The 25960-nt window shown below is 48.3% G+C and overlaps 1 protein-coding gene across 2 annotated transcripts in view; it reads left to right on the top strand.

Annotated features, from left to right (window-relative positions):
• Sez6 (seizure related 6 homolog (mouse)) overlaps positions 1–25960 on the top strand; it is a 48073-nt gene that overhangs the window by 20157 nt on the left and 1956 nt on the right. For both annotated transcript variants that reach the window (XM_013016389.1, XM_013016388.1), the window contains exons 2-13: positions 3932–4603; positions 4989–5122; positions 13508–13703; positions 18037–18222; positions 21963–22131; positions 22253–22419; positions 23118–23312; positions 23558–23696; positions 23805–24001; positions 24541–24735; positions 25383–25574; positions 25674–25871. In XM_013016389.1, the coding sequence (XP_012871843.1) occupies positions 3955–4603; positions 4989–5122; positions 13508–13703; positions 18037–18222; positions 21963–22131; positions 22253–22419; positions 23118–23312; positions 23558–23696; positions 23805–24001; positions 24541–24735; positions 25383–25574; positions 25674–25871 (2617 nt within the window). In that variant the 5' untranslated portion in view covers positions 3932–3954. The remainder of the gene's footprint in view (positions 1–3931; positions 4604–4988; positions 5123–13507; positions 13704–18036; positions 18223–21962; positions 22132–22252; positions 22420–23117; positions 23313–23557; positions 23697–23804; positions 24002–24540; positions 24736–25382; positions 25575–25673; positions 25872–25960) is intronic.

The following is a 25960-nucleotide window of genomic DNA, read 5'->3' as shown; positions in this document are numbered from 1 at the left end:
GCTTCTAAAGGGCTTGGGCTTAGCTCAGGCTTAATAGAATTGCAGATACCAGATCTGGCCCCAGCTCCACTTCTAAGCTGCACTAGAGCTTGGTCTAATCCATTCCTCTTTGTGGGCCCTCGCTGCTGTTAGCTCATTTTCTTTTTTTTCCTGCTAGTGAGGCTTGTCTGGAAAGACTAGGAGCCTTGCAGCTAGACAGACACTGGTTAACTCTTGGCTCCAGTGCTGTGAGAATGATCAAGTCCTTGCCCTGTTGCTCCAGGTTTTTTTGTAAAGAAAGAAGAGGACTCCCATCTCACAGAGTTGATTAAATAATATAAGCTCTGGGAAAGACCTGATTCAAGCTTACCATAAAACTGAGCATCCAGGTCCCTGGAATTTTTTTGTCAGTTGTGGGACTTGAACTCAGAGCCTGGGTGGTGTTCCTGAGCCTCTTCTTGCTCAAGGCTAGCGCTCTACCACTTGAGCTACACTGCTACTTCTGGTTTTTGAGTGGTTAGTTGGAGATAAGAGTCTCATGGGGACTTTTCTGCCCTGGCTGACTTCAAACTGCGATCCTCAAATCTCAGCCTCCTGAGTAGCTAGGATTACAGGCATGAGCCATTCTCACTGGCTTGTGTGTGTGTGTGTGTGTGTGTGTGTGTGTGTGTGTGCCAATCCTGGGACTCAGAACTCAGGGCCTCAGTGACGTTTCTGAGATTTATTTATTTATTTATTTATTTTTGCTCAAGGTTAGTACTCTACCACTTAAGCTACAGCTCCATTTTGGCTTTTTGGTGGCTAATTGAAGATAAGAGGCTCATGAACTTTCCTTCCAGGGCTGGCTTTGTTCTTGCCTGGGCTGGCTTCTAATGGCAATCCTCTCAGCCTCCGGAGTAGCTGGAGGCTACTCATGCATGAGCCACCAATGCCCAGCTGGGTACCTCCTTTTGCTGGTCCCTTAATCACGCTCTACCCTTGATCCCTGTCAATGAGGCTGAGAGAACTCCCTGACCTCTCAGTCACAACCCTAGGGATTTAGAAGGCATATCTCAGGGCCTCAGACCTCTGACAGTCAACGGGTATCTAGAGATGCCTGCCTGGGAAGCGGTTTATCTCCCAGAGATTATCTTGCCCTTTCTGACAGTGGGTGGTGCCCACTGGGGACCAAGTAGTAGCTGATTTTGGAATCAATTTGCTGGTTTGATATGCTATCTCCATTCCATTTAACCAAGTGCTCAGTGCCCCTAGATAACACAATCAGTGCAATCGACAGTGACGGGAGGTACCCATTAGCTCCACTCCATTGCCCAGCACCTACCTGGCTGCCAGCAGGAAAGCTGTGCCCGCTATGGTCACTTCCCTAGTCAGAGGTTCTCTGTACACTTCCTCTCCCAACAAAGAGTCCCACAAGTGCCCACTCTGGGAGACAGGGAGGCATGTCTTTTGAGGGGTAGTCCTGGAAAGAGACCCATAGCAATGAACAGATCCAGGAATTCCTCTCATATCATGCTAAGAATAGTCTGCTCCCCTGGCAAAGACTGAGTGACATCTGGGAGGTGGGCAAAGAGAGTAGCCCTGTCCGGGCATATCACAGGCACTGCCTGAACCCTCCATTACTGATTTAGATCAAAGGCTTCCGGCATTGTCAGACCATCTGCTCGGTGGGGGTGGGGGTGAGTCTGGCTGGGCATCTAGTTTGGACACTGTGATATTGGTGCCTGGCATGAATGCCAGGGCACAGATGGGCTATTTTAGTGGGCATTTCGAGACATAGCAGTTGGTCTCAGTTTCTTAAAGCTTTGGGTTGTCTAGTCTTCTCTGACCCAGAGGACTGGAGAACCTTCCAACTTAAACCCGCCTCCACCACCCCAGTTTCCTCTCTCCTCCCATTTGTCTGACACATCAGAGATTCTATGGTCTCCTGAACAGAATGTAGGCCATCTGCCACTTCTTCACTCCTGCCAATCCATGGGGTGGGTGTAAGCCTGTGGAATGACAGGCCCATCACCAGACATAATGCTGAGCCGACCTTCTTGCAATCTCTGCCACGTCACCTGGTTGTACTTCCTTTCAAATCCTCATTCAGCCATTTTGAGAACTGTAAGGATCAAGAATCACTGGCCAGCCTTCTCTGAGATGAAAAAATTCTGAATCTGAATCTTATATCTGAAACTGAATCTGAAGCTTATATCCATTGACCTTAGGCAGTTAAGGAAGGATCTAGGGAACCTAATGGGCCACAAGCAGAATATACATCACCTTTCCAGTTACGTAGTTGAGTCAACATAATCAATAGTAGAGCCATGCATACTTATGACCAGAGATAGCAAATTAAGTGTCATCTTCTCTCACCTATCTATTTAAATTTGTATGGGCTGCCTGAATAACTATATTGAGAGAGATTCAGAAGTCCTGTGTGGTCTCTCAGCAAAAAAATAATCAAAATTGATCAGCAAACCAGGTTCCAGTGGCTCACTCCTTAATCCTAGCTACTCGGAAGGCTAAAATCTGAAGATCGTGGTGCAAAGCACAGTCCTCGAGATTTTTATCTACAATTAACCACATACACACACACATACACAAACATAAACACACACACACAGACACACACCCTGCAATAGAGGTGTGGCTCAAGTTGTAGAGGACTAGCCTTGAGTATGAAAGCTCAGGAGCAGTACCCAGACCCTGAGTTCAAGCCTTAGGACCAGTATCTCGCCCCACAAAAAAAAAAAAATACACAAAAGAACCAGAGACATGCATGGCCCAGTAATTGAGCACCTGCCTAGCAAGTACAAAGTCCTAAGTTCAAATGCTAGTAATGAAAAATAAATAAATAGGGGGCTGGGAAGGTAGCTCAGTGGTAGAGCGCTTGCCTGCATGCCTGAGGCCCTGGGTTCGATTCCTCAGCACCACATAAAGCAAAAAGAAAAAAGCTGGAAGTGGTGCTGTGGCTCAAGTGGTAGAGCGCTAGCCTTGAGCTGAAGAGCTGAGGGACAGTGCCCAGGCCCAGAGTTCAGGCCCCACGACCGGACCCAAAAAAATTTTTTAAAAAGAAAAATAAATAAATAAAAGATAAAAGAGACTCTGGGGTACATATCAAAAAGAAAAGGAAAGTAGTAGTATTTCATTCAAACCTAAAAAAGACACTCGATCTTACAGATGAGAAAACTGGGATTTAGAGAATTTAGTCTATTTGCTTGAGACCACACAGCCCCGGTCTAATCAGTGTGGAATTTGAGGCTACATTTGCTCCAGATCTTGGCTCTTGCAATTCTCCTCATATTACTGATCTAGAAGCATAAAATCAGGAAAGAGGAAAAGAGAAATGATTTTCTGAGATGTGAGAGAAATGAAACTTCATAGGACCCTAACAAAAAGCCACTCATATTTGAAGGAATTTAAAATAAAATCTCAAATATGTCAAGTATTTGCTAATGACCAGACCTAATAATTTTCTGCACTATAATTTCAGGCAGAAAAGTCACTGTGGTAGGGGAAAGCACTCTTGCTAACATCTTGGTCTTCTCTTTGACTGGTCTTGTGTCTTTAAACAAAACATTTCTTTTTTTCTGACCTATCTTCTCATTAGTAAAATAAAGCCTTGAGCTAAGGCACATATTTATTAGTCCTATCTTGGCTGCCTGGCACACCATGTTGTAAAGGATTCTAAGGTCAAATCTGGGTACAGCAGGAAAAAGTGCAATGATCGATTTGTAATGTCTGTCTTGGGTGCTGGAGGAGAAAGGATAGCTCATGTGCCATCCTTGAAGTATGTGATATCATCTCACTTCCAGCTCTAAAATTTTATAGCTCCATGACTCTCAACAATGAGCATACATCCCAAGGCTCTCTGTCAAAAGCGAGATGGATCTCCTACTGCCTGGGCTGGGTGGGATGGTGCTCACTGTGGCGTAGCATGAAAGACTCTGATCATCCATTATTATTTCAGGTCTCTCTCCAGAGGCCCCAACCATGGGGGAAGGGCAAGTCACAGGCATGAAGGAGACAGATGGGGAGCTGACAGCGGCCCCTACACCTGAGCAGCCAGATCGAGGTGTCCACTTCATCACAACGGCACCCACTTTGAAGCTGCTCAACCACCACCCACTGCTGGAGGAATTCCTTCAAGAGGGGTCAGAGAGGGCCATGGAGGAGTTAAGGCCAGCACTTCCCTTTCAACCTGACCCACCTACACCCTTCACTCCAAGCCCCCTTCCCCGCCTGGCCAACCAGGACAACCGCCCTGTGTTTACTAGCCCCACTCCAGCGATGGCTGCAGCACCCACACAGCCACAGTCCAGAGAGGGACCTTGGAGCATAGAGTCAGAGCCTTCTGGGCTGCATATCACTGCTCCCTTACCTCCAGGGCCCAGTATGGCATTGCCCACTCTGCACTTAGGGGAGAGGCCTAATACTACACCTCCCAGCAGAACATGGACTCCAACCCAGGAGGGTCCTGGAGACATGGGCAGGCCATGGGCTCCAGAGATCATGTCTCAGACCACAGGGCTTGGGATTGAGGGAACCATCGCCACCTCCACAGCCTCAGGGGACGACGAGGAGACCACCACCACCACCACCACCATCATTACCACCACCATCACCACAGTCCAGCCACCAGGTCAGCTACCTGCTGGCTGGCAGATCTGGAGGTGGGGCTAAGGGGAGTTATGGGGTCCCTAAATGCCTCTGTCTCTGACACTGTCAACCTACTCGGCTTTTTTTCACCAAAGGCTAGGCTAAAGGAGGCATAGAAATTGGAAACAGTCCCAGGTTCAAATCCTGATACTTCCAACTATAACATGTCCCTTGGAAACTTAAAACAGTAAAAAGAGTGCTAAGAAAGTCTGCCTCACTGAGCTAGTTTGAGAAATGAGACAAGAGTAGTGCTCAGTATAAGGTGGTCCCCCTTTTTCAACAGGGGAGTAGGCAACCCTAGAGGCCCACCACACACACTGTGTGAACCAGAGCTGGGCCTTAGTCTTATGTCTCCTCCTGCCTCCCAGGCCCCTGTAGCTGGAATTTCTCAGGCCCAGAAGGCTCTCTGGACTCCCCCACACTGCCCAACTCACCCTCTGATGTCGGCCTGGACTGTTTCTACTACATCTCTGTCTACCCTGGCTACGGTGTGGAGATCAAGGTGAGTGACCTGGATACATCAAGGGGAAAAAAGGCATCTGAATTAGAGTGTGCTCTCCCCAGAAAGGCATTTATTATAAAGGGATGTAGATACCTAGGAGTACTAGGGCACTAAGGGCCTGGCGTAGGAGATAGGAGGATAGCATGTCTAGATTCTGTCCTTATCAGGGCATGGAGAAGGCTATTGCCCATTCCTAGCAGTTCCTGAGAGGGCAGCAGGAAAACAAGTGTGTCCACTTTTTTACCTAGGACTTTGATCAGGAACTCAGGTGTGCCTGAAGAAAGGGTCTAGTCTTGAATAAGCTGGAGACTGGGTGAGCGTGAACTCTGAATCTATAAAGCTGAGTACAGAAAACACAGGGCAGCCTGGTTGGGCCTGAGAGCCATGAAGCCCCATTCACATGTTTATTCGCTCATTCGATCTCTTAGCAAATGCTTGCAGACCACATTGTTGGAGAAGTTCTCCCACCAGGTCATGCCTAAAATGGCCTCTTGGGCCATTTTATCTGTCCCTTGGGCCTCTAGAGTCCCATGCTTGTGCCCAAAAGTCCTCATAGATGTCCCACAAGTTTTTCTATCCCCCACAAACCTAACTCTTCCTTTTTGTTACTCAAAACCTGCTCATTACTCTGTTCAGGTTAGAAACCTGGAGCAGGGTCACTACACTGCAGTCGTAGATAGCATGTAACATGGAAATACCATGGCCCTTCTCTGTCCCTCTTAAAGTCCCACACAGCTCATCCCCAAATTCTGTCACCATGATGTGCCTCCAAACTCTTCATACACACCTGCTTCGCTTCCCTTCATCCCCATGACACCAACAGTCTAGACCCTACCATCTCTCCCTAGGAATTCAGGGGCCTCCTCTCTGGTCACGCTATCTACCTACCTACATTGCTGATACTTTTTTCAGATTAAATTGCTCCCCCCCCCCACACACATTTTCCTAAGAGGCCTCTGAATTGACAGGCATCACCTGTCATCTTAGCCGTTCTACTGGCTGTTTACAGCTGTTTATCTCCTGACTAGGCAGTGAACTCCTTGAGGGGTGCCTTGCAGTACTGGGCGCAGGATAGGTAAGGAGGAAGGCAGTGACATTGACTTGGGTCTTAGAGATTGACCCAGGTGGAGAGGATGACATTCCACTCAGCTATGGGTATCAGGCAGGGGATGGAGGGGCCATAAGAAGGGGCAGAGCAGGAGTCTGGAGATCATGACAACACTACCTGCTTCTCAGCCTGCTTTCCACCCATATCAACTCCTGCAAGCCCTGGATCTAAATCTGGGCCTGCAGCCAGCTGTACCCTTCTAGGGCAGTCAGGTCCAGGTTTCTGAGCCAGACCCAGGTGGGGAGGAGGGGGGGCGGGGGGGAAAGGGGGTGTCTCTCCTACTCCAGCCTGGCTTCCCCATTTTTCTGTGACTGTTTGCTCCTGCTCTGCCAAGCCCTGGGTCCCCTCACTCTAGGCTGACTGGAAGGGCAATTAGGAACATCCACTCCCCCCCCCCTCAAGCCATTAGCACTCAGCGCTGCTTAATTAAAGTAATTAATGTAAAATCATCACCTAATGAGAGGTGGCACCGGCTGTGGCTCACAGGGTGGAAGGTGCCAGTTGCAGGTGTGGGGAAGAGGGTGGGAGGGAGAAGATGCCCCTCTGCAGGCTTAGGCTTAGTCCACCTGCCCCCATCAAGCCTACCACCCCATTGAACCTACTGGGCCAGGCTGGGTCTAGCCTAGAAGCTCACTAGGAAGAGTACAGATAATAGAGCAAGATACATTGTTAGCTCTGCCTACCCCTGCCCTGGCCCTGACCCTGGTCCAAGCCCAAGTATACATCCTAGATGCCCACCCCCTCACCCAGCCCTGGGTCTGTTGTCTGGTGCTGCTACATTTTTTTTCCATCAGAATGCAAAAGCTGTTACCAGGCAACCTTGAGATGAAGACCTGCCATAGCCCTGAAATGCCATCAGGAAACATAGCAAATGCTGGCCCACCCTCCACCTCAGCACCATGGAGGCAGAGTCCTTAAGGACTCTGTTATCCTCAGTGCACTGAATTAGAATTTTCTGAGGACATAGGGGCACAGGGTGGGCAGATCTGGGTCAGCACCTGCTTCCGGGGAGCAACAAGAGGCTAATCAGCCAGAATTGAAGCAGGGGTAAGGTTCTTCTCAGGGCTAGTTCTGGCAACCTCTACCCCACTCAGGCCTCCTAGCTATACCATACAAACCACTTAGGATACTGCAAACCAATACTTATAGATAGATGGGAAACTAAGTTCTAGGCAAGAAGAGAAAATTGTCTAAGATAATCAGTCATTATCTTTTTTTTTGTTTGTTTTCTTGTTTTGTTATGTGGTTGGTTTGTATTGTCATGGGGCTTGAACTCAGGGCCTGGGTGCTATCCCTGAGCTTTTTTTAACTCAAGGCTAGTGCTCTACCACTTTGAGTCACAGCTCCTTTTCCATTTTCAGGTGGTTAATTAGAGATAAGAGTCTCATGGCCTTTCCTGCCTCGGCTGTCTTTGAACCATGATCCTCAGATCTCAGCCTCCTGAGTAGTTAGGATTGTAGGCATGAGTCACCAACAACTAATGGAAGAGTGATTTTATTTCATAAACATAAGTTGAGCACTTACTACGTGCTGACCACTGGAGACCCAAACCTTCCTGGTTGTGGGAGACAGAAATCATAAGCAATGACCACAAAATACTCAATACTCGTAGGGATGGGGATAGGAAGCCCAAGGTCTGTGGAAATTCCAGCCAGGAGTCAGGGAATGCTTCCTGAACGTGAGGATACCTACTCTGAGGCCTGTATGATGAGAAATCAGAACTATGATCCAAGGAAGTTGGCCTGCTTAAGCTGGGATTTGGGCATTGGACTAAACCCTTTCTTGAAAGATCTAGACAAGTTCTTTCAGCCCTATGGCCCACATGAGTATTATCCCCATCAGTCTTCTCCTGAGAGTTCCAGACCTTTCTGCAGCTCTGGCCTGGAGACTGCCTCTCTCACTGTACTTGGCATTGCAAAACCCTTCCCACTGCTGGCCTCCATCTTGGCTTGGCTGTTCTTTGTACCATCTGGAGCCTGGGCACAGCTGCCTGCAGTCCTTGCCCTCATGCCCAGGTGGCCCATTGGCACACATCTCTCCCAGGCCAGCCCAGCTGTCAGCTTGATGGCAGGAACACCCTGCCCTGCTAAGCCAGGTCAGGACCAGACCTAATATTAGCACCGGGAGTGGGGAAGTGAGTCAGAGGGTAGAATTTCTGAGCAACTTCCTCTCTCCTGGCCCCAGAAAAACCCATCTCATGGGTGTGAGAAGGTCTGGCTCCATGGATTTAGAAGCCTGTTCTCATCCATAAAACAGACCTACCCCCCCCCCCCAGTTATTACAGACGAGTGCCAGTTCAGTAAGGTTTAGAGGCTGTCATGTCAGACTGGGGTTCAAGTCTTGGCTCTGCAGCCCAACTCTCAGTGACTAGAATAAGCCCCTGGCTTTCTCTGGGCCTCAGTTTCCTTCCCTGCCAAAAGTTCAACCAGATATATACATAACCCCTTCCCAGCTAGTCCCTCCGATTATGCTCCTCCTCTGGCTTCAGGAAGTCTTTTCTGAGCTCTGGTGTGCAGTGGTACCTCAGGCCCTTGACCCTTCTTCCTGGTAGTCAGGAGCCTAGAATTCTGTCAGAATACACATATGAGGGTAGTGGCTAAGAGTCTTAAATACCTGTGGATAGCATGTGGGGGTGGCACTCAGATGCTGTGGTTAGGTTTCGTACAGAGGCACCCTTGTACTCTTCTGCCTTGCTGGGTTGTTTGTACTAGTGTGAACTTGTGCAAAGACACCATTTTTCCCTGCCTGTGGGCGACACCACTGGGACATGCGCTGATGGCTGGACTGGCAGCTTCCATCAGACAAAGCTGATGACCTCAGTGTTAGAAGGCAAAATAGCTGTGCTTTCTCCTTGACCTGTCTTCTGGTCTGCTAGTGGCAGGGAAGTGCTGGACAGCCCAGGGTCCTATGGGAATTTTCCTCAGCTCCCTCTGCTTCTTCCTCTCCCTCCATGCCCCTCACCCCTCTTGTCACTGCATAGGGTATGGGAAGACAACCCTCATGAGTAGTGCTGACATTTCAATCTGCCTCCCAGGCTCTTCAGACGCCTGCAAATTGCATCAAGACTTCATCTCCCCCCTTGTCCAACACCCAGGCCTGTCTGGCCCCTGTCAGCCTGGTCCTCAAACAAGTGACAAATTACATTCCAGCCACTGCAGCAGGCCTGCAAGTGGGTGCTTGAAACCCAGGGGACCAGCCTGTTCAGATAGCCTCTAACTGAAGACAGGGAGCTTTCTGGATAGGAGATATATCCCAACTCTCACCCCTGAGGCTAGGCTGAGAGCCGGGCTACCTTGCAGAACCCATACCTCCCCCAGACCAGAGGAAACAAGAGGTCTCAACTCCCAGTTGCCAGGAGAGAGGTTAGCTTGTGGGAACTCAAATCCCAACGTCTTGAAAAGGCCAGGCCAAAATCTATCTCCTTGGTAAACCTGAGGCCTGGAGTCTGAGAATAAAGATGTCTAAAATAAAGATGTCTAAAAGTCTATTTCTGCAGCTGATTCCTCAGGAGGCTAGAAGGAGAGGAAGCTGCCTTTGCCTCCAGCAAGGGAAAACTGCTTATTTCTTTTCCTTGTTGGCAGTACTAAGGATTGAACTCAGGGCCTCCTGATGGTTATGTGCTACCATTTGAGCCACACCCTCAGTCCTTTTGTTTTTAGTTTATTTTTCAGATAGGGCCTCAGTGCTTTTTGCAGCCTCAGAGCTCTCCTACTTTTGCTTCTGGAATAGTTGGGATCAGAGGCAAGATTCAGTTTCTTAATAGGTGTGTCCATTTTCAATTTCTGAGCCTCTGTTTAGTTGAGGGGATTTTACCACCCAACTCATAGAAATCTTGCCATATTGCAGGTGCTCTGTAAATGGGTAGTTGCTGCTGCAGCTGCAGTTGCTGCTGCTGCCTTCATCCTCCATCCTCTGATCCCAGCAAAGCAACAAGCCAGAGGTCAAGCTAGAAGTATATGAGGAACATGGAAGAAAATACTAAATTGATTTCTACATCTCTGCCTTTGCTCTGGTCATAATCTTCCTGCAGTGAATGACTTCCCACCCTCCTCCTCCTCCTCCTCCTCCTCCGCCTCCTCCTCCTCCTAGCTTCTGTCTTCAAGGAGCTCTGAGATAGACCCACCTGCTCCATGTGCATTCCCTGAGCCTCCAAGCCCTTGGCTCCCCCCTCGAGGATTCCTGCCGCACACAGCACGCATCCAGTGCCACTTAAGGCAGAATTGTATGCTGCCTGGCATCTCTCGATAATTACAGATTCCACGTGTGTGAGTCTTGTTTGCCCAACTCTAGAATCACAGAATCTCCAAGTTTAAGGGACCTCATCCAGCCTCCGCCTGCTGCAGGGATTCCCTGAGGGATGTCCCCAGCAGATGGTCAGGCAGCCTCCACCCAAATGTGCCTGGGTGGGGAGCTCCTGGCAAAAAGAAGGCACTTCTACTGTAGCATCCTGCCTTGATCCTTCTCTAAAGCTTTCTCTCCCCAGCCCCACCAGCTGTTTTCCTACCAGGCAAGGATAGGGACCTCTTTCTGCCCTCTCTCTAATCCCTGGGGCTCATCTATTCTCAGTAGCCACCTTCAGAGAAATGCTGAGCCTTGCACTACCTATCCCCTGGGCCCTGGTGGGCTCAGCATCCTGTGTTTCTCAGTTCACAGGGATCTGGTGAGGAGAGACAATCCCCACAGCCCACTCTCTCCTCACATCTATATCAAAACTGGCTTCTCAGTGAGAAGCAATGGGCAGATGATAAGAGTCAAGACAGCAATAAAGGGAGGAGGAACCAGCAGGATCATTTGGGAGATAAGATTGGGAAGGGTTTGGTGACTCACTGGATGCTACTTAGCACCAGCCCAGGTAGTTAACCTTTGATGGCCCTCCACAGAGCAACATGTTAGAATTTAGACTGTGGATATCAGTTCTTCCCATTTGCTTGGAAATCTTATTAAAAGGCAGAATATGAGGTCAAGTGTGAAGGGCAATGGTTCATGCCTGTGATCCTAGTTACTTGGGAGGCAAGGATTGGGAGGGTTGAGGTTTGAGGACAGTCCAACCAACAATTACAACAGAAGCTGGGCAGCAGTGGTTCAAGCCTATAATCCTAGCTACTCAGGAAGCTGAGATCTGGGAATCGAATTTCAAAGCCAGCCCGGGCAGGAAAGTCTGTGAGACTCCAATTAACCACCAAAAAACCAGAAGTGGCGCTGTGGCTCAAGTGGTAGAGTGTCTGTTTAGCAATCATGAGGCTCTAAGTCAAAAATCCTAGTGCCCTATCCTCCCTTCTCTTCAGTATTCAGAGTGTGAGTTAGTGGATCTGAGGTTCTTCCTACTTTACAACCTCCCAGGTAATGTTGCTTCTGTTGCTGGCTCAGTGACCACATTTTGAGTAGAAAAGATCCACCAGGCATAGTGCCACATTTCTGTAATCTCAGCTCTCAGATGGCCATGGCAAGCAAGCCATAAATTCAAAGCCAGTGTGAGGTACATAGTAAGATCCTGTCTCAAACACAGAAAAGTTTGAATAGCAAAGTAGAAGGAGCACTGTTAGAAGGAGATCTGAGATCTCACCCTGACTGTGATCCTGGACAAGTACTTAAATATTTGAGGTTCAGGGTTTGTTTGTTTCAATAAAGCAGCTTCCTACTACCATGCCACAACAGCCACTTCCCCTCTGGGCAGCCCTTGTGTGACTGTATGAAGTTTTGGTACCCAGAAGCATGCTCGCTCTACAGTTTGAAAGCCTAAAGATCAGGGTTGTGGCCTGTAATCAGAGCAAGAGGCCCAAAGAAGAGAGAGAACAGAATGTTGACTGGCATACAGGGAACATGATACAAGATCAAACCGAGTGGTCTGCCTGGGCCAAGTTGGGCATGGCCTAGAGGACCAAACCAAGAATTTAGATTAGTACTCTGGGCTTCATAGACTCATGAAGAAACATTGGAGGATTTAAACAGGGAAGCACTATGATGAGTGACAGGTCTGGGACTATTAACTGACTGCAGTTCAGAAAATATTGATGTGGAGGGAGGAGTGAGTTAAGCCCTCCAGACAGGGAGGCTGGCCAGGCAGCTGCAGTGATCTAGGTGAGCAATAATATCTAGCCAAATGGGGATGAAGTCCAGTGAACAGATTTGAAGTCTGTCTGACAGTCTGAATGAGTGGTTGGACATGGGGCATGAAAGAAGAGGCAAGATACCAGTTTCTGACTGGGCACTCAGGTAGCTAGCAAGCTGATTCCTTAAGATGGGAGCCAGGGAAGCTGCTAGCTGGGGGCAGGGGTGGCTCAGTATGACATAGGCAGATTGTGAGGATCATCCAACAGGTGTTCAGGGGAAGCTGGGCATAAGTATCTTAGGCTTAGGACTACACACTACCGACAGCCCTCAGACACCATATGACCTAATCCACCCACCCATCTCTACTTTGAAAACTCAGCCCAAAGAGGGAAAAGAGAAAGCAGCTAGTGCACTTGAAAAGCTTTGTAAACAGGCCAACATATTTACAAATCCCAGTTCTACCCATAATCTCTATGCAACTTTGACTAATGGCCTTAATACCTCTGACCCATCTCATAGTTATTGACTAGATAAGATGAGTACTTCCTGCATTGGAGTGCCTAATGCAGTGCTCAAGGGTCATAGCAGTCCAGGCACCAGTGGCTCACACCTATAATCCTAGCTACTTAGAAGGCTGAGGATCACAGTTCAAAGCCAGCCCAGGCAGGAAAGTCCATGGGATTCTTATCTTCAATAAACCACTAGAAAACCAGAAATGGTGCTGTGGCTCAAGTGGTAGAGCACTAGCCTTGAGCTGAAGAGCTGAGGGACAGTTCCCAGGCCCAGAGTTTAAGCTCCACAACCAAAAAAAAAAAAGAGTCATAGCAGGTGGCCAAGTAGAGCCTGAAGGAAGCAGGACTCAGACAGCAGGAAGAAGTTTGCACCAGGTGCTTGTGGCTAATGCCTATAATCCCAACTACTCAAGAGGCTAAGATCTGAGACCAACCTCAGCAGGAAAGTTTGTGAGACCCTTATCTCCAATTACCCACCAAAAAAGCCAGAGTAGAGGTGTAGCTCAAGGAGTAGAGCAGTGCTCAAGCCCTGAGTTTAAGCTCTAGTACCAGCACAGATGGAAGGGACAGATGGAAGGAAGGAAGGAAGGAAGGAAGGAAGGAAGGAAGGAAGGAAGAAAGGAAGGAAGGAAGAAAGGAAGGAGGGAGGGAGGGAGGGAGGGAGGGAGGGAGAAGTTTGATTACTATGCTCTGCTTGCTCCAATCTATCTGCAGGTCCAGAATATCAGCCTTCAGGAGGGGGAGACCATAACAGTGGAGGGCCTGGGGGGGCCTGACCCATTGCCCCTGGCCAACCAGTCTTTCCTACTGCAAGGCCAAGTCATTCGCAGCCCCACTCACCAAGCAGCCCTGAGGTTCCAGAGCCTCCCACCACCTGCTGGGCCTGGCACCTTCCATTTCCACTACCAAGGTAAGGTCTGGGCAATTGAGAAAAGAACCAGCCCAGGCTAGATGACCTCCTGGGAGTCTCTGTGCTATTAAAACTGGGGGACGGAGGAGGGGGTCAAAAGGGTTTGACAACAGTCACATGGAAGTCTTCAGCCATGGCCTTCTTCACCCATCTGCCCCACGCCCTGTCAGCTCAAAACACCACTAGATAGAGGGGCTTGGATAATGAAGGCAATGTAGGCAAATCACACTCAAGAGATAGGTATGTCTGTATTTGAATCTCCTTCTCATTAGCTGTTGGCCTTTCACCTTTCTGACTTTCCTTTTCCTCCTATAAGATGAGACTAAAAGGGCTGGGAAGGTGGCTCAGTGGTAGAGCGCTTGCCTTGCATGCATGAGGCCCTGGGTTCGATTCCTCAGCACCACATAAGCTGAAAAAGCCGGAAGTGGTGCTGTGGCTCAAGTAGTAGAGTGCTTTTGAGTTGAAGAGCTGAGGGACCGTGCCCAGGCCCAGAGTTCAGGCCCCACAACCGACAAAAAAAAGAAAGAAAGAAAAGATGAGACTAAAATAATTACCCCACAAAGTTATGATTAGGATTGAACAAAATGTGCATGTCAAGTGCTTAGCACATGCTCTGTTAAGGAAAACAGAATTACAGGGTTTGCTAGGTGGGGAAGGTAAGAAAAGAGACTTAGGGATCTGAAAATCCCTCATCCATGTCCCCCTTACCCATTCCCCTCTCTAGGAATGAAGTCAGCTTGGTTGTTTGAACTGGTTAACTGGTTCAAACACTAATAGGGAGATAATTGGTGTGAACAATCAAGACATTGTCTTGTACTGACATGGACAACTTCTGCAGCCCTCAGGGATGAGGGGACAGCAGGGTAGGCAGGCTCTGAACCATACCTATTAAGTGTTTGTCCTGTTCTGGATTCTCCGGGGTGGCCAGGGGGAGCTTGGTAGTGGGGCTGTACTGAGTTTGTACCAGAGCTCAGCAGAAACAAGGGCTAGCTGAGGCAGGGGTGAGCAACTAGGCAATCCTGCCAGCTTTTCTAATGGCTCATCAATCCTCCGGGCAGCCAGCATAATTTCACGCCACCTTAACCTTTTCTCTTGCTGCAAATTCCTCTGCACAAAATTCCAGACCCCCCACTCTGTGGGGCCAGACAAAAGTGGCTGCATGGCAGAGAGTTGGAGGCTGAGCTAGGGGAAGCAGACCCCGATCCCCTCAGGAAAGACTTAAAAGAGTTAGCCTAGTCCTGCTCCCTTTTTGACTCCCAGAAGCCCTCCCTCCTCCGCCCAGTTTTTGTCAATGATCAGCTCTTTCCTTAATGAGTGTAATTCCCCTAATTATAGGCTGTAATTAGCCCTGATCCCAGAGATGGGAACAGGAGGAGCGTGTGCTCACACGCACATCTCGTGGGCTAGAGAAAGAGGATGCCAAGAGAAAGGGTGAAGGGCCTTGTGCTGGAGCTGTCCAAGCTAATGTTGGAGGTCACAAGGATGGGCCCCCACAGAACCTCAAGACATACCAAATTCTAACTTCCCTCCCCCAGCCTCTATCAAGATGGGAGGCAGAGAGTCCACACAGGCACCCCTCCTCCATCCTGAGCATTTCTGGCACAGGACCTGACTCCAGAAATGAATGCCAGTAAGAAAATAACTCAACAGATTGTGGTACAGGCTTCCTGGGAACAGTTGTCATGGCAACAAGAGGAAGCTCATCTTAGGAAGTGGCTCTTTACCCATTATGAAGTTTGGCAGTTTCACCCAGTGTTGCTGCCTTAACCTCATCCTTATCTGTGAAAATGGGGGCTCTCTATTCCCAAGCTTTGATTCAACTTGAAGGAAAGACAGAAGCACAGCTGAACTTGACATGTGGCTTATGATCAGGACCTTCCGAAGGGTTAAACTTCTAACCTCCTATCTGGGTACAATGACCTGTGAGGAGTAAGTGACTACCCTAAACAACTTGTCTCTGACTCTTAAGGTTTTTCTGGTTCCTGAACCCAGCTTTCTACTTTACCTGGCAAAGAAGAGGGGGACAGGAAGCAGGTGGGTTCTAGAGACAAAGCCACTTCCTTACAGTGTGATGAGGGTACACAGGCTTTCTGAACTTCAGTCTTTTCAAAGTTGAGTTTTCCTTATCTGAAAATGGATTAATAACCCCTACTTTGCTTCCTTCCTCCCAAGCATATTGTAAATATCAAGTAAGAAAAGTATGAGGGGCTGGGAAGGTAGCTCAGTGGTAGAGTGCTTGCCTCATATGCATGAGGCCCTAGGTTCAGTTCCTCAGTACCACATAAACAGAAAATGCTGGAAGTGGTGCTGTGGCTCAAGTGGTAGAGTGCTAGCCTTTAGCTGAAGAGCTGAGGGATACCCCAGGCCCAGAGTTCAAGTCCCCCGACTGACCAAAAAAAAAAAAGATTACAAATAGAGCTGAGGCCTGTAATCCTATTCAGGAAGCTGAGATCTGAGGATCATTATTCAAAACCAGCCAGGGCAGAAAAGTCTGCAAAACTGTCTCTAATTAACCAACAAAAAAGCTGGACTAGAGGTGTGGCTCCATTGTCAAATGCCAGTCAGAAATGGGAAAAGCCATACTAGCGTGTGAGGCCTTGAATTTAAGCCTAGCAAGTAAAAAATTACAAATGGTAGCAGCAGGCTGAGGTGTTAGATGTGTGTTTTGTGACAGTCACTTCACATCTACCCACTCAAGCTCTACAGTGCTGGATCCAGCACTCAAAATAGGTAGCTAAACAAGGAAACTGAGGCACAAGCAATGGAGGTAACAGTGATAGTCAGCTTCAACCCAGACCCTAGCTCCTAAGCATTGTCTTTGCCACCTGCTAATCACAACTACTCTGTTCTTGACTATCTTCCCCAAGACATGTGAAAACAGGCATTGTAACTGAGGTCAGGACAGGTAAAAGTCCCAAAACAGAGACAACTGAAGCTTCTAGCCCCCATCAGTCCAGAGGCAGCCCTTTTTTCTATTTATACAAAGGCATACCCGGGCATAGAACAAGCTTTCTCTCAGTTCCTCTTCCTTTTTTTTTTCTTTTTCTCTATAGATCCAAGCCAGAATCCCCATTTTTAGCTACTACCCTAGCTTGTCCCTATGGTTGCCAGGATGTTTCATAGGATTTGCTGCCATCATGTGGCTATACATGGAATGATAATGCTAAACTACCAGGTTACCCCAGGCAACTAGTTCCACCCCCAGCTTCCCTGAAGGCACTCTCTGCCTTGTTACCCTCACCCCCACCTTGTCCTTAAAAAAATTCAGCACCATTGCCATGAAGCTTTTTAACACTTCTCAATACTACAAAGTCTTTACTGACGTCAGCTTTTCCTGCTGTGATTCATATTTGTCTCCTACAGAAAAAAAACCAATATTTTATATTAGGCCTCTTCACTATTTTAAGTTCTTTCTCATCTACAAGTCACTTCGAAAATGAGTGTGTGTGGGGGGGTGTTGTTGGGGATTAAACTCGGAGCCTCAGGAATATTACACAAATACTCTGCTACTGAACTGCACTCCCAACCCCCCTTAAACACTTCTGGGTGCCAGGGAAGCCAAGCTAAGTAAAATATTATCCTGTTTAGCCTCATAATAACCCAATAAGTGGGCTAGTGTTGTTGTGTTTGGGGTTTTGTTTTTTTGTTTTTATTTTTGTTTTGCCAGTCTTGGCGCTTGAACTCGGGGACTTGGCACTGTCCCTGAGCTTCTTTTGCTCAAGGCTAGCACTCTACCACTTGAGCTACAGAACCACTTCTGTTTTTTTTCTGTTTATATGGTGCTGAGGAATCAAACCCAGGGCTTCATGCATGCTGGGCTAGCACTCTACCACTAAGCCACATTCCCAACCCTGGATTAGTGTTTTGAACTTCATTTAACAAATTAAAAAATTAAAAAATAGAAAAGTTAATAATCTGCCTAAAATGTCACCAAGGTTGGACCAGAACCCAAGCTTCCTACCTTCCAGCTTTATGTTATTCTGCTATCCATCCCAGAGTGCTAGAAATATCATTATCATCTAATAGGAAAGGGACAAGGGTATTTTCTGAAATTCCTGATACTTCTTATGGGCCCAAGTGACACCTTGTCAGGATGGGACAGACTGACACAGGCCTTCATCCTTGCCATAAGCTCATCCTACCCACATGCACACGCGCGCGCATACACACACACACACACGCACACACACACACAATAACACAATATCACCTGTTCTCTCTTTGCAGCCTATCTCCTGGCACAGGCCTTCACCCTCACCATAAGCTCGTCCTACACACACACACACACACACACACACACACACACATACTATCACTTGTTCTGTCTTTGCAGCCTATCTCCTGAGATGCCACTTTCCTCAACGTCCAGCTTATGGAGATGTGACTGTCACCAGCCTCCACCCAGGAGGCAGTGCACGTTTCCACTGTGCTACTGGCTACCAGCTGAAAGGTGCTAGGCATCTTACCTGTCTCAATGCCACCCAGCCCTTCTGGGATTTCCAGGAGCCTGTGTGCATTGGTGAGTGATCCCAGGGGGGAAAGGGCTCAGTGCTGAGCACAGGAGCAAGATGGGGGTTCATCCTGTTGTTGAACACTTCCTTCTACAAGGAAGCCAGAAAAGGTCCCATCCTTCCCTCACTTACTTAGCATTCACCGTATAGAGGAACCATACAGGGCCTTAAATACAAACTGCCCTCAGAGCCCACAGTTGCTGAAAAGGAGAGAAGGAGGGACCTAGGGTCAGAGTCACTGACTTTCAGAAATAAAAGGTACCAATGAAGAAACACTAGTGGGAAGCAATCATTCCTAGTTGGCTATTGAAGAGGTTTCCTACGGGGAGGTGGCACATTTGACATTTGGATAGAGGAACAATGTGGGTAGTAACATAAGGTTCAGAAGGAGAGGGTATTTAGAGACAGAGAGAACAGCCAGATAGAAAGTGTAGTAGAAAGGGCCTTGATGGCCAGGCCAGATACTAGGTGAGGAGAGGCTGACGTTTTTGAGAAAAGGGGGAGAAGCTCAGAGCTATTCTTTTGGGGATCCACCTGAGTGGCTGTCGGAAGTCTGAAAGGACAGCCAGGTAAGAGGATTTGAATTTGGACAGTGATGTTGAGAATGTAGACAAGGGAAATTGCAGAGATATTGATGGGGGAATCAGGAAAAGTGAAAAGGAACCTCCAGGCTCTGGTCTGGTGCCACTGGTCTGATGATGAGGAGTCTAGGATTGTTGCCAACAGCATGGGAGAAGGAAGATAGAGTATGAGGTCTGCAATATGACAAGCAACTTAGGCTGTGTGTGTGTGTGTGTGTGTGTGTGTGTGTGTGTGTGTGTGTGTGTGTGTGCCGGTATGGGGAACGGGGATTGAATTCAGGGCCTGGGTCTGAATTTGAGCTTTTTTGCTTAATGCTGGTACTCTACAACCTAAACCATAACTCCACTTCCAGCATTTTGGTGGTTAATTGATGATAAGGATCCTTCAGACTTTCTTGCCTGGACTGACTTTAAACCTCAATCCTCAGATCTCAGCCTCTTGAGTAGCTAGGATTACAGGTGTGAGCCACTGACACCCAGCTTAAACTGTTTTAGTTTTAGGAGGGGAAGAGGCTTGAGCTCTTGAACCTTAGTTCACTCTGTAAAGTCTTGTTATTGCAAGAATAAGTCAGACATGTTCTCTGCCCTTGAGGAGTTCTGTCTAGTGGGCAGACTGGCCAGTAGCAAAATGTGGACAATGCTGTGATACAGGTGGCTTCCAATGTGACAGGAAGTGAGGGAGAACAGCTCCAAAGTGAGAGAGGAGGCAAGGAAGGCTTCCTGGGGAGAAGGTATGGAAAGCTTCCAGAAATGCTAGTGTGAAAATGTAGGGTGGATTCCTAGAACAGCATCTGTGAAGGCCTGGAGACCTGAACTGCAGGATACTCTGAGGACATTGTAAGGTGTGACCAAAGGGGAGAGTGTGCAGGGAGGGGAGACGGAACCTGAGTGGAGAGAGTTCAATTGACAAAAGGCCTGAATGCCATTTTGTGTGTTTTGTTTGTTTTGTCAGTTTCGGTGGGGTTTTTTTTTACCCATTTTCCTCTGATTCTGTGCCCTCCTCCTAACTTCCCTCTTATGTGCATATGTATATACCATAGGTGGGGTCAAGAACCTAGAGTCATCTAAAAATGATGTGACAAATTAAGCACAAGTCCTTTGTTTCTTGGGTCCTGTTTACTTTGTCATATCTCGTTTTGCTTTGAATTTAACCTCCACAAATCAGGGAGAGTATGTGCTATTTGTCTCTCTGATCTTGGCTTATTTCACCCGACATGATTTGTTCTAGTTTCATCCATTTCCCTGTGAATGCCATTATTATATCCTTTCTAATGATTCTGTAATATTCCATTGTATATAGGTACAATTTTTTGATCCATTCATCTGTATTGGGGTGTCTGGTTTGTTTCCTTATCTTGTTGAATGCCATTTTGAACTGAACTCAACAGAGAACCACTGAAAATGTTTTTCCCTTTTGTTATTAGTGCATATTAATTGTACAAAATGGATCCATTGGGATAGGTACACACATGCAATACACTACATGACTTTAAGCCAATACTGGAACATGATCAGATTTGAAAGGCAGTTTTATGTTGAGACCAAAAAGATAGGTCTACCCTCTCTTTAGAGAGGCCAAGAAAAGATTCACCCAGGCCCCAATACTTTTATGAACTTATAATATTTTGCTAGAGTACCTGGAAGCAATGGTACTGTGTATGGGCCATGGTAGCCTAGTCTTTGAGAGTATTTAGGAGGGGAAAGCACTGACTGGAGCTGGCCATCTCCCCCTACTCAGACTCCTTCTCTGCCCCACTCACCTATCAGTAGCTTGTGGCCAAGTAAATGAGCAACCCTCACTGCTGGGCCTAGAGAAGCCACTCAGCTCTCCTTTGGAAGAGAACAAACCTTTGACAGAGCAGTCAGCCTAGAAATGACATTGTAATGATACCTAAAGAACTCCTGTAAACACACACACACATACACACACCTATATGAGGCCATCTCTGCCCTATGCTAAGAACATAAGGGTTTGAGGTGGATGGCAGGCACATTAGGTGCTGCTAATTCCTACTCTAGTCCTGCCCTTTCTATATTCATTCACTCATTTAGTTCATCTCCCATTGAATACCAACTCTGCCTGACCTGAACAGACCTAGATCCCGGGGATCCTAGTTAAGAGATAAACCCAAACAAATAACTAGTTTCTTTGCTTGTTTGTTTACTTATTTATTTTTGAGATGCTAGAGATTAAACCCAAGGACTTGTTTTGCTAGGTAAGTTAGGTGACTGGTTTTAGAAAAGTAGCATGAAGCCAGGTGCCAGTGGCTCACGCCTGTAATCCTAGCTACTCAGGAGGCTGAGGTCTGAGGATTGCAGTTCAAAGCCAGCCCAGGCAGGAAAGTCCCATGAAACTCTTATCTCCAATAAAACCACAAGAAAACCGGAAGTGGCACTGTAGTTCAAGTGGTAGAGCACTAGCCTTGAGCTGAAGAGCTAAGGGACAGTGTTCAGGCCCAGAGTTCAAGCCCCATGACCAACCCAAAAAAAAAAAAAGGAAAGGAAAGAAAAGTAGCATGAGGCCAGGCATAGTGATACAATGCCTTTGATACCAATACTTTAAAAGCTGAGGCAATACTATAAGTTCTAGCACATCCTGGGCTAAATAGCCAGACCTTGTTTCAGGAAAAAAAAAAGGGGGGGATAGGGGGTGAGGAGGAAAGGAAGGAGGGAGGGAGAGTGAAAAAGGAAAAAGATGGGAAAGAAGGAAGGAAGGGAAGGAGAGGATGATGGAAGGAAGGAGCGAGGGGAAAGAAAAGCAAGAAAAAGGGAAAAAATGAGGCACAGGTAGCATATGTAATTCAAGGTCAGAGCCCAGAGTAAGAGGTATAACAATACAGTTCTCCCTGGGGGGGAGGGGGAGGATGGGGAGGCCATGTCAAAGAAGCCCTCCTAAAGGAGTCGGCAGAGAGGGAAGGTGGCTTATCCAGGGTTACACAGCCAGCTAGTAGCTTTTTATAGATAAGAAAGTTGCATGCACATGAATAATCTCAGCGATGTGGACAGTTAGGAGGTAGGACTCTGATGTCCAGGCTGTCTGGAGCTGCAAGGGTCATAAGGCTAAAAGACTGGACTTCAGGCCATGAGATGACTGGGATGAGAAAGAAGGCTTGTAAGACTGCCTAGGATGCAGTCAGGTCCAGTCTAAGTCCATCATTGTCTCACAGCTGCCTGTGGAGGAGTGATCCGAAATGCCACCACCGGCCGTATTGTCTCTCCGGGCTTTCCGGGAAACTACAGCAATAACCTCACCTGCCACTGGCTGCTTGAGGCTCCGGAGAGTCAGCGGCTGCACCTGCATTTTGAGAAGGTCTCCCTGGCAGAGGATGATGACAGGTGAGGGGCTGTTGTGGTAGGATGGAAGGGTAATACTCTGAAGAAGGGATGTTCCCTAAGCCTGGAACCATACCCATCTGAGTCAGCGATCAGCCACATAACTGCTACTCTCCCGGCCCAGACTCATCATTCGCAATGGGGACAACGTGGAGGCCCCACCTGTGTACGATTCCTATGAGGTGGAATACCTGCCCATTGAGGGCCTTCTCAGCTCTGGAAGACACTTCTTTGTGGAACTCAGTACTGATAGCAGTGGGGCAGCTGCAGGGATGGCCTTGCGTTATGAGGGTAAGCCTGCTGAGCCTTAGGTTCTTTCTCCCATGCCCTCTCCATCTCTACCTCCATTCTGTCACTCCTTCCTTCCCCTCCGTCTGGTGCAGGACTCCTACCCTGTCTTTACAATAGCCCCTGATCTGGATTCAGGCCCTTTGGCCTAAGAGAATGAGTTTTCTAGGTTTTTTGTTTTTGTGTTGGTACTGGGACTTAAACTCAGGGCCTGAGCCCAGTCCCTTATCTTTTTTGCTGAAAGCTAGTGCTATAGCTGAGGCAGAAGTTTGGGGTGAACTTTTCTGTCCGGGCTGGCTTTGAACTGGGATCTTCAGATCTCAGCCTCTTGAGTAGTTAAGATTACAGGTGTGAGCCACCAGCACCCAGAAAATTCTCCAGGTTTTATAAAGCAAAATAGATCCTAACACTTGGAGGAGCACTGCTATAAGAGATACTTTATCCAAGCATTAATACATGACAAAAATTATTGAGCACTTCCTGTGTATTAAACCTAAAAGTAGGCAATGGAATACAATGGTGATCAAGACAGCTTCCTGAGCATAACAGGGTTGGATGTCCTGTCCCCCTGTCTTCTACTCCAGCCCAGGACACATATTTATACTGAGGAAGAAAGGCCATGGGGAGGGAAGCAGGAGGATGCTTGCCCTCTGAGCCTACCCCAGTCAAGGCTGAGCTGGGCTGGCCCCTGTGGTTTACAGCCTTCCAGCAGGGCCACTGTTATGAGCCCTTTGTCAAATATGGCAACTTCAGCAGCAGCGCACCCTCCTACCCTGTGGGTACCACTGTGGAGTTTAGCTGTGACCCTGGCTACACTCTGGAGCAGGGTTCCATCATCATCGAGTGTGTTGACCCCCACGACCCCCAGTGGAATGAAACAGAACCAGCCTGCAGAGGTCAGTAGGCATGAGTGGGTAAGTCTGCAAGGGGCAATGAGAAGGGTGGCTACTGGGGAGCCAGCCATAAAATCTGGGGCCACAATGTGACCCTGTGACATGTGTGATTCATTTCCCCCATCCCTGGAGGAAATGGGGAATCCCCTCAATGAGCAGGCCCTCCTGCAGGTAGGTGGCAGGCCTAGGATATGGTACTGGGGGGAACATTGGGGGGACATCTTTCTGAGGTCTTCCATGCCTTCCAGCTGTGTGCAGTGGAGAAATCACAGATTCAGCTGGTGTAGTGCTCTCCCCCAACTGGCCAGAGCCCTACGGCCGTGGGCAGGACTGCATATGGGGTGTACATGTGGAAGAGGATAAGCGTATCATGCTGGATGTTCGAGTGTGAGTGTCTGGGTCAGGTAAACCAACTCCTGAGGTTGGGGGACATCTCTTGTCCAGGTCAGCCTGGGATCCCCAGGGCTGCCCTTTCCTGACCATCCTGCCCCACAGGCTCCGCATAGGCCCTGGTGATGTACTGACCTTCTATGACGGGGATGACTTGACAGCCAGGGTGCTGGGCCAATACTCAGGGCCCCGTAGCCACTTCAAGCTCTTTACCTCCATGGCTGATGTCACCATTCAGTTCCAGTCGGATCCTGGGACCTCAGTGCTGGGCTATCAGCAGGGATTTGTCATCCACTTCTTTGGTAAGCGTGTCCCTGCCTCACTCAGAAGGCAGACCCTAAGTCAGGTCAAAAAGGCCACAGTAACAAGAAGTATGAGTACTCTTTCTGACAAAGGAAAGCTAGAAAAGCACCAGGTATCACCAGAGAAAGGGATCCTTCTGTTGTAGCAGAAGGGGTCCAGAGAGGCACAGAAAGAACTGCCTAACAAAAACAGGGAACTAAGGAAAGGTATTGGTTTCTACTTCTCTGTTAATTTGGAATAGAAGTGACAATTTCCATCACTACTTGACCCCATTTCTCAGGTCTTAGGAACTGGCCAAGGTGCTTTTGTAAGTAAGACCAAAGCCAAGATGATAACCCTGGAATCTTGGAAACCAAGCCATGTCAGGGACAGGCGAGGAGAAGGGCCATTCTGCAGGGAGGGATGAATAACTGGGCCTGCCCAAGCCAGTCTAGGCCCAGGACAAATCGACAGGAACTAGAGTGTCCTCAGGGAAGGGGGATAGCAGTCAGTTTGGTGTTGGCTGAAGGATTACATTGTGCTGCCTCTGTGTCCCCAGAGGTGCCCCGCAATGACACATGTCCAGAGCTGCCTGAGATCCCTAATGGATGGAAGAGCCCATCACAGCCTGAACTGGTGCATGGCACAGTGGTCACTTACCAGTGCTATCCTGGCTACCAGGTGGTAGGATCCAGTGTTCTTATGTGCCAGTGGGACCTAAGCTGGAGTGAGGACCTGCCCTCATGCCAGAGGGGTGAGTGTACCTGCTCCCATGTTCCCTGCCCAACACAACCTCCAAGTTCCTTTCTTGGGTTCTGAGAAAGAATCTAATATCTATCCTCACTGTTAGCTGATAACCTTGACATTCTTTTACCTTTTATAACCTCAGTGTCCTTATCTGTGAAATGGAGACCAATACCTATCCTAGGGTTATGTATTCCAAGTATTTCTTTCCTGTCTGTTAGCCAATCAGTGCTTTGTTGACACAGATGAACAGGAAGAGGACAAATGAGTTTATTGACTCCAACGAACATAAGGAGAGACATCAGAAAAATGGTAGAGATAGCCAGGCATGGTAAGACACGCTTGAAATACCAGCACTAGGGAGGCTGAGGCAGGAGGATCAGAAGTTTGAGGACAGACTGGGCTTCATAGCAAGACCTTGTCTCGAAGGAAAAAAAAAGGTTGAGTATGTAGCTTGGTGGCAAAACACTTACCTGGCATTCATGAAACCCTAGGTTTGATCCCCTGCACAGCCGGGGGGAGGGGGGGAAATAGAAGCATTTAAGTGGTGGTAGGAGCCATATAATAGGAAGATCTTAGCCAGCTTTGAACAAAGCCAATGTGGAGTGGCCTTTGTTGAGTCGTCCTTTGACTACTTCTATCATCCTCCGTCCATAGTGACTTCCTGCCGTGATCCAGGGGATGTGGAACACAGCCGACGCCTCATATCCAGCCCCAAGTTTCCTGTGGGGGCCACCGTGCAGTATATTTGTGACCAGGGTTTTGTGCTGACGGGCAGTGCCATTCTCACTTGCCATGACCGCCAGGCTGGCAGCCCCAAGTGGAGTGACCGGGCCCCTAAATGTCTCTGTAAGTTTCAGATGGGTAGGAGAGTCTGCGTTAGAGAAAAGATGCTACCTCTGAAGGCAAGGGGTCCAGTGGCCTTACTATGCTCTGCCTACCTTGCAGTGGAACAGCTCAAGCCATGCCATGGCCTCAGTGCTCCTGAGAATGGTGCCCGAAGTCCCGAGAAGAGGCTCCACCCAGCAGGGGCCACTATCCACTTCTCATGTGCCCCTGGCTATGTACTTAAGGGCCAGGCCAGCATCAAGTGTATCCCTGGGCACCCCTCACACTGGAGTGACCCCCCACCCATCTGTAGGGCTGGTGAGTGTCCTGCTACCCTTCTAAAGCCCTACCTGGCAAGGCTTCCCAACACTGAGATCCAGAACTACCTGCCCATGCCCCCTTCATGT

The sequence above is a fragment of the Dipodomys ordii genome, unplaced genomic scaffold (assembly GCF_000151885.1).
Source record: "Dipodomys ordii isolate 6190 unplaced genomic scaffold, Dord_2.0 Scaffold31, whole genome shotgun sequence".
Classification (NCBI taxonomy): Eukaryota; Metazoa; Chordata; class Mammalia; order Rodentia; family Heteromyidae; genus Dipodomys; species Dipodomys ordii.
This window is presented reverse-complemented; position numbering and strand designations above follow the sequence as displayed.